Source organism: Myodes glareolus, chromosome 12 (assembly GCF_982192425.1).
Source record: "Myodes glareolus chromosome 12, mMyoGla1.1, whole genome shotgun sequence".
NCBI classification, from domain to species: Eukaryota; Metazoa; Chordata; class Mammalia; order Rodentia; family Cricetidae; genus Myodes; species Myodes glareolus.
In genome coordinates this window covers 16,766,268-16,775,451 of record NC_142037.1, presented here as the reverse complement: position 1 = coordinate 16,775,451, position 9,184 = coordinate 16,766,268, and the positions used below count along the sequence as shown (strand labels likewise).

At 39.6% G+C, this 9,184-nt stretch overlaps 1 gene segment (V, D, J or C); it reads right to left on the bottom strand.

The window, feature by feature from the left end:
* Positions 1-2,463: 2,463 nt before the first annotated feature.
* LOC148120160 (T cell receptor alpha variable 5-like) lies at positions 2,464-3,303 on the bottom strand. The segment is given in 2 exon segments: positions 2,464-2,997; positions 3,151-3,303. Coding segments are annotated over 2 exon segments (585 nt in total).
* Positions 3,304-9,184: the final 5,881 nt, after the last annotated feature.

Sequence of the window (9,184 nt, the reverse complement as noted above, 5' to 3'; positions counted from 1 at the left end):
TTATGTAGAGGGCAGGGAGTAGGATTCAGGACCCCAGCAAATGGTGACAGAACATGCAGGCACTGTCTAATAACCACAGAAGACCATTACGCCATTCAGTCAGAGGGAGCAAGAGGTGAAGATAAGATGGGGTGCTGGGGCTGTGAAAAATGTTTCCTCACATATTCTGTAGTCGAGAAGCACATCGTCAACATCAGGACCACCAGAGCTGAACATGCAGGGGAAGAAGAAATGCTCAGTTCCCATTCTGGTATACTGGTCTCTCCAGTTTCTATGCAGAGTCTGACTCTAGTAAGATTATGAAAAGAATGAACCTGAATGATGCAGTTCACTGGAATTGAATGATTACAGTGCAGGATAGCACAGTTAAGGAGGAAGCACAGATTTGTGAAGAAAGAATAGAACCCAAAATAACCTGCAAAGGAAGAAAGGTGAAGGGTCAATCTATATATTCATTCTTGTCTCACTGGGTTCCTGAATGCATCACTCAGCTAAACTCAGGAGGTCAATGATAAGAACACAAACTAATATTTATTGTTGACTCAGAAATAGGGTTTGTTGTTACATTTGGCTCCCCCATTATAAGACAGTGTTTGTCTTACTGCCCTGTGTACATGCACACAAACTTTTTCTCTTATGAGAGGCATCCTTCTCCTCACACTATCTTTCTTGTATAGTAGAGAAATATAGAATGTTGATAAAGTTTAGCTTAATATTTTGTTTAAACATTGGCTTGATCAAAATACTGGTCTTTCTTCCTTGTTCAGAATTATCAGAGCACCCAAGTATAACACAAGGTGAGAGATGACAGCAGAGGCAGCCTTGGGTTCAAGGTCAGATGATGGCAGGGGAAAATTTCCATGAAGAGGAAGGACGTCATGGACATGGCATTTCCTAACTGGGATTGCATCCTCATGCAGTATGTACTGAGAACATAGAAGGAGTGACTCTCAGGACTTCACTGGGAGTCTTCTCACATCTCAGCCTATTAAGCGGCCTCATGAAGTGAAGGTTGGTGAGAGTTAGGTTGAACTCTGTCTGCAACACGAGCCAAGAAGAGCCTCAGATGTGAAGACTGGAGTAGATTCATAGATAAAATGTTGTATGTCTTTACTTGGGTCCTAATTGTGTGAGAGAGAAATACAAAATCCATGAGGATTTAAAAATTTAGTTTTGTAAAACATCTTGGTGATGATTAATTGTAATCAGGGCTTCCCTGGATGTGTTTGCGTGAGAGTTCCTGCACTCTGAAGGGCTGATGAGCCTTTCTAGCTGAGCACTGAGTTTGTAGATCTCAGTGCTGACTCTATCAAACACTGAGTTCCACCATACTGTGCTGCAGAATAATTTAATTCATGGCCTTCCAGGTGTCTGTGATTTGTTGCTGTTCTTTTTAAAGCTAAGGCAGCACCGCTGAGAGAAAGCCCACAGCCCTCCTTCATAGGACCGCTCCCCTCAGCCCTCCTGCCCCCTGGTTTGTGTGCAGCTTCCTCTGCAGTCTCCCTCCCTGTGTCACTCAGAGCACAGTAGTACAGGGCAGAGTCCCACAGCTGCACTGAGGACTTCTGCAGGTGGAAGGAGCTGCTGCTCTCATGGAGAGTGGCGTGGAACCCTTGGTGCTCTGTTCTCTTGTTGTCTTTGGAGCTTCTTAGGAGTAGGTGAGGGGCTTTGTTGAGATACTGCACGTACCATAAAAGCAGAGGATCTAAATAAGGAGTCTGATAGCTGCAGCTCAGAATCAGAGATGCCCCCACTGTGAGAGTCACTAGACCTTCTGTCTGAGTTATGGATTCTCCATTACTCTTCTCTAGAAAGAAAGAAGATTTCTTTGTTATAGGGTAAGAATTCATTTTAACTTTAGGAAAAATGGATGGTCATTAATACTTATAAGACAGTGTTACTGAACATCAAGAGGATCATGATCTTGGAACAGATGACAGGAAACATGCTGGTAAAAAGAAATGATTCCTGCTTCATGCAGTTCACCCTATATTACAGGGCTGGGCTCCAGAAAGATTTTCTAGAAACTGTTCTCTCACAAGCAAAAGCTCTGTAAAGCAGGAGTAAAGAGGAAATAAGCGTGTTCAACTAAGGTGCCCCCAATGCAAGTGAAACCACATATCGGACAGCGCTGATCTCTGGTGGTTTCTATGCAAACTGCACCAAAGTCTCCTCTATCATTGTCTTTAATTCTATGGTAGACACTGTCAGAATGTGGTGTGTCCCCAAACTCCTAGTGGATGACTGAACCTAATTGTATCTAATGTGGTATATGCTGTTTTTATATATATATATACACACACACACACACACACACGAACAATGTTTTATCTGTATGATAGGATTAGAGGATTAAATTTTCCATTTAATATTTTAGTTTTTTGCCTACTATTTTCTAATAAAAACAAATAATAGTTATTAAAAGTTAAGAGCCTTTCCATCAAGATGAGTACAGTATTCTCTGCTAATGACACTGAGTTCTTAACCTAAAAGTTGGTTCTAGAGCCTCCACAACTAAGAATTCGCTTTCATCTGGTATTAACACAAAATATTCTAACACACATTGTATCTTTTGGAAACAGAATTTCAGAATGTTAAAAAATGTCCCACTATTAATATAATTCAGAAATTTTTCATATAAAAGGTGGAAAACTGTCTGTCTTTGCAGTCTCAGGTTTGTGTGCAGGCAGCAGGTGCCTGGGGAGCACTGTGCACTTGCTGCACAGAAGTATGTGGCTGAGTCCCCAGGATGGGCGGCTGTGATGCTCAGGGAGAGACGTTTGTCCTCCTTATTCAGTAGGACAGTGAGTCCTTGTTCTTCTTTTCTGTCCACATTTGAAAGAACGTTCATAAGGAACTTGATACCTGCCCCAGGCTCTTGCTTGTACCAGAAGAAGTAATAACTGTCTGTGTAGGTGCAGTTGATAACGGCACTGTCTCCCTCCTGGACACTCAGGAGAGAAGGCTGCTGCTCCAGCTGCTCTCCTCTGCTCACACCTGAAGAAAGAGCAAGAAGACCATCAGGACACTGTTTCCCAGATTTTGCTTTTCTTCCCATGGTGATTTCAGGAACCCTGGAGGAACCAGTTTGCTCCTCAGACTGATAATGAACAATGCCCAATGTCTTGTTTCCCAAAAGCTCTCACTCACCGTTCAGCTGCAGCCACAAGCACAGGACAAAAGGTCCAGTCAGTGTCTTCATAGCGAGTGGACTTCAGCCAGGCAAGATGCTTCTGTGTTCAGCTCCCCTCCTCTGTCCTCCACAGCACTGCAGGTTCCTCAGTTGTGTGCACAGATGGCTGCTGACTGTAGCTGCCCTTTCAGAAGTCAACCAAAAGTCCCTTTAGAAGTTTGCAGCAGTGGAGATGCCCTGCCACCTTGTGGACAGATCCTGTCTACTGCACCGACAATCATTTTTTATTTATTTTTATTTTTATTTTTATTTTTTGAAACAAGGTTCCTCTGTAGCTTTGGTGCCTGTACTGGAACTAGCTCTTGTAGACCTGGCTGGCCTCGAACTCACGGAGATCCGCCTGCCTCTGCCTTCCGAGTGCTGGAATTAAAGGCATGCGCCACCACTGACCGGCTCAATCCTCTTTTATACTGTTACTTTTTCATGTGCTTACTTTAAAGCCTTTAGTCGATATTATCCTTTAGAAAATAGAAAGCAGAACTGAGAAGTGTTCAAGTATTATCTACCTGTAGTGAACACTTCCACATATCTGCTATAATTTTGGAATAAATATTTCTGGGGCATTATGACAACTCATTTATTCTGCAGACTATTCAGTATTGTGCAGGATTAGAAAACATTGAGATTTTTTCTCCAGTAGCAGATTTCAGTGCCCTCCTGTTGCCCTGACACCCCCAAAATGCTCAGGAGACAATGCCTCATTTAGACATTAGCAATCCACGGTGTGAAAATTGAGAAGTTTCTGGAGCTTCCAGTTAACCTAACTGGAAAACTACCACTGAATTAAGTTATCTGCACCATGTCTTAGTATGTGAAGAAAAGAATCTCCTGAAATGACTAATACTTTGAGCAACTGACCCATGACCACAAAAGGACCGACAGGTTCTGGTACATAATACTTGGTAACTTCAATGCTCACTCTTTTTTTGAAGGTAACTATGATATCAATGTCATGAAACCTCAACTCATCTCTAAGTAGACTGCAAATTCTAAAAACAAAATAAAGCAAAAATAGCAACAAACCAGGAAAAAATTTCAGAATTAAAATGCGTCATATTTCAAATGGGCTTAGCAGACCGTTACAGAACATTGCACCCTAGAGCTGTGGAGTATACAGTCTCTTCTGCAGCACATGGCACATCCTCTAAAACAGGTCACATTAGTTACCCCCCAATATAAAAGAATTGAAATGGTATCTTTTATCTCATAGCAGTATACAATTAGAAACCCATTGCAAGAAAAACTACAGAAACTACACAGTTGCATGAATATAGAAAAAAGGCCAGAGACTCATTGAAAAAGAAGCATGGGAGAGCATTAAATTTTCACAGACTCATTTGAAAAATGAAAGCATGCACTATCACCACCTTTGAGGTACATCAAAAACAGGTCTAGGTTGACTAGTTGGCTCTGTGGATAAAGGCCCGGACTGCCATGCTTGACAACCTGAATTCAATCCCCAGGACTTTCATGGTGGTAGGGGAGAATTGACACCCACAATTTCTCCTCTGACATCCATACAGATGCCATAACATATTCATGACAAACACAGAACAAAATACATGCATTTTGAAATATGCAAAAATTAAAAACACATTCTAAAAGAACTGTTTGCAATTTTAAAGGCTTTTATTATAAAATTGGAGAGCTGACTCTCTCCCAAAATCAACCAATTGGCCATGACTTAATCAGTATTTGTGCCTGCACTCTTTGTGCCTCACCCCCCTATTGTTGAGATTTTGTCTACACTGAGTGTGTGTAGTTTTGTATGTGCTGTCAAAACTGCTGTGGCTTCCCTGGTGTATCTGGAAAACACTGTGTCCCTACAATCATCTACCACCTCTGGCTCTTACCAAGTTCGGGAGGGTAAGAAAGAACATTGGCAATATCCTATAATTGGGTGTCTTTAAAAATCTCCATCGCCAACAACTCCAAAAAAGTTAACTTTTTCTGGTCTCTGGGTTTTTATTTAGTAGCCCATGGTATTTAGTAGGAACTTTATCACCATATCACAGGGTAACTCCATTTTAACTTTCTTGTATATGTGTGGATGTGCATTTTAAGAAGATTCTACATTGGTAAGTTTCCTTATGAATTGCTTGAAAGGTTGTTAGTCCTATTTATCCCTCCCCACAATCTTTATCTTACCCTCCACACCTTCCCCTAATTTAACCCTTCATGCTATATTACTCCCCATTAACCTTTGGACTGCTGAATTCTAGTCATCATTATTCTTTATTAATCTGCTGATTTCTATTGATATTCCAAACGAAGCACACATATCTGAAGACTCAAAGCTAACATTTATAAATGATATAAAACATGATGTTTATCTTTCTGGTTCTGAGTTGTCTTATGCAGAGTGATTCAATTCTATCCACTTATCTGATAATTTCATAATCTTATTTTTCTTAATAGGTGAGTCATATTCCACTGTAGAAGTGTACCACATTTTCATTATCCATTCATCAGTTGACGGGCATCTAAGGTGTTTCTATTTCTTGCCTACTGCAAATAGAGTAGCAATGAAGGAGAGTTAGTATTCTTTAAGAGTCTAGCCATTGGTAGTTTTTCATAGTCCCCGGAAGGACATGCATCCAAAAGTAAATGGGCAACATAAATATGACTTGATGAATGGAATAAGAAGGAGGAGGAGAAGGAGGAAGAGAAGAAGGCACGCAAAGTTTTGTGGGTAGGGAAGTGGGGTGGATCTGGAAGGAGTTTGGAGAGGGAGTAAAAATGATTAAAATACATTGTACAAAAATTCAAAGAGCTGGTAAAACTGGTCAAACACATGGTATAGATACAATATCTACAATATAATAGCATACTGTTATATCAAATTAAATATAGAATTAAATTTAATATTAAAGAAGTTAAAATAGCCAGTTCTAGTCTATTTTCTAGACCCTGGGTCAGTGCTAGACCCTGACCAAAATCTGGGAAGGAAAAGGTTTATCTGGTTTACACTTCCATATTGTAGTCCATCACCTATGAAAGTTAGGGCAGGAGGCAGTGGGAGGAACCTGGAGGCAAGAACTGAAGCAGAGACTGTGGAGGAATATTGCTCACTGACTTGCTTCCATGGTTTGCTCAACTTGCTTTTTTTTATATCTACTTTATCTTTTTTATTTATTTATTAAAAATTTCCACTTCCCCTCCTCCCATTTCCCTCCCATTCCTCCCACTCCCCTCCCCATCCCTCTCCAGTCCTAAGAGCAGTCAGGGTTCCCTGCCCTATGGGAAGTCCAAGGTCCTCAACTTGCTTTTCTATACAGCCTAGGACCACATGCCCATGGATAGTACCTTCCACAGTGAATTAAGCCTTGCCACATCAATCATTAACTAAGAAAATCAACACCAACATGCCTACAGTTCAGTCTGATGGAGAAAATTTCTCTGTTGAGGTTTTCTCTTCCTAGGTGACAAGTTTATATGAACTTGACAAGTAAATTAACCAGCATACATTTAAGGCAAGAATGTGAAAATGTGCTATTCGGAGACAATAGAAACCAATATACCTATAAAATAATAAATAAAATTATAGTTATCAAATAGTCTGTTGTTAATTATATGCATCAAGTTCCTAGAAAAGCAAGGACAAAGAAAAACCCTACAACTCTACACTGTAAGAAGTCAAAAGTGTAATAATTGATAAAACTGAAAATAGAAACTGGTGCGAGAGAATTGTCTGTATTCTGTCAATCATGTTTTGAATAAACGCTGATTGGCCAGACAGGAGGTGTAGGTGGGAAAACCAGACAGGAAGTAAAAATGATGCAAGGAGAGCAGGAGACTTCTGGGGAGGAGAAAGTTGATTCCTCCCACTCCTGCCCAGATCACCAAAGCAGCAGGATGTGAGCTGCCCCACTGAAAAAGGTACTGAGCCACATGGCTAACATAGATCAGAAAAATGGGTTAATCAAGATGTGAGAGTTAGCTAATAAGTAGCCTGACCTAATGGGCCAATCAGCTTTATAACTTATAGAGATTTTAATGTGATTTTTCTCTGGGACTAAACAGTTGGGGAAACTGGGCAGGACAGAAAACCCAAATAACAAGTAGGCCCCTTCATGTTACAAGAAACAAAATAGAGAATCATGAAAGAGAGAGAAAGAGAGAGAGAGAGAGAGAGAGAGAGAGAGAGAGAGATGATAAAATATAAAGAAGTTGGAAAAATCCTTAGCCAAACTAACCAAAAGAAAGAGAAGACACTAACATAAATTAGTACACATATAAATTTAAATATTTAAATAGGATATTACAAAAACACCAAGGGGATTCATGGGCTATTAGGGGAAACTCTGAAATAACATATTCTAAAAATCCTTAAAGGCATTCAAGTCAATAGATTCTCAGATACACATGAATTGTTGAAATTAAATTGAGAAGATATAAATACATAAACAGATACACAATAAGCAGTGAGATTGAGGCACTAAAACATGAATCTCCAAATAAGAGAAGCCTAGGATGACAGATTCAATGTCCAGTTCTACATTTAAGGAAGAGCTGACATTGGCATTAATGTTCTTCAAAATGTCTCATGAAGTAGAAATTTAAGGAACTCTATTAAACTATTCTATGAAGCCATCACTACCTTGATACCAAAATCAGATAGTGATACTACATATTATGAGAGGCATAGATTGACTTTCCTGATGAACAAAGATGGAATAATTCTCGGCAAAATGCTTAGAAATTGTATCCAACAATATATATATATATCATGACCAGCTGTTCTCACTCCATGGGCTTAAGTATGAGTCATTGTATACCTTTCACCAGATTGAACTTATCACATAAATAGACTTAGAGACAGATATCACATGATTATCTCAATAGATGAAGAAAAAAGATTTTTGACAAAATCCATCACCCCTTCATGATAAAATCCCTGAAGAGACTAAAAGGACAAACCTCAATGTAATAAAGGCTATTCATGACTAAACTTAATCCAATGTTATAATTTATTTCTCCTAAAATCTGGGACAAGACAAAGTTGGTGTATTAAATACTTCCTGCCTCTTTTTGGCTATGATAAACCATCATAACCAGGCAACTTTCAAAAGCAAGATTTTAATTGACTTTTGTTTCCAGAGGCATAAGAGTCTATCATGGTGAGAATATAGGTCAGCAAGAGAGATATATTATGGCAAGAGCAGGAAGCTGAGAGATCATGTCTCGAACTACAAGCACTAAGCAGAGAGAATGAAGTGGAAATGGTTGATGTTAAATATCCCCATTCTTAAATGGTATGCTATAGTCTTAACAGGCCCTAAGGACTTCATAAAAAACTCACATTTGATAAGCACTTTCAGAATAGTAGAGGGTTAGAAAACTCAACATATGTAATCAGTAGCTCTTTTATACACCAAAATGAATACTCTGAAAATAATGGAAGAAATAACATTCACAAGTATTCTTTTGAGACTCAGAAAGGCAATTCTTGCATGTTTTCTCTCATATGTGGATCCTTGAATTACATTTTAAGTGTAAGTGTGTGTGTGTGTGTGTGTGTGTGTGTGTGTGTGTGCGCGCGCGCGCGTGTAAGGTATAGGTCAAAAAACTAAAAAAAGACCTCGAGGAAAGAAAAATAAACATTAGAGGGGAGTTGGGAGATGAGAACTAGAAGCAGGAAATCGTAAGAGTGCTAGACTACAAGTGACATGAAAGCAGAAGGAGTAGAGGGGGTCAGGGAGCCAGGAGGCGGGGCACAGGGGACAGGGAAGGAAAGTGGGAAATGAGCAACGCAAATGAATGAAAAATTCATATCAAGCTCATTACCTTGGGCACTGATTTTTAAAAACTAATTCAAGAATTCAAGATACAAATGAAAACTTAAAAAGAACTACTTTTTTCTTCTACATTTGGAGTATGCTAGAGCCTGGTTTTCAGGGAAGGAACATGGGAAGATTTAGAGAAAGTCTTGACTTACAAGAAGTCAGAGTGTCACCATGCTGGGATTTGATGGACAGCACTGTGGGGAGG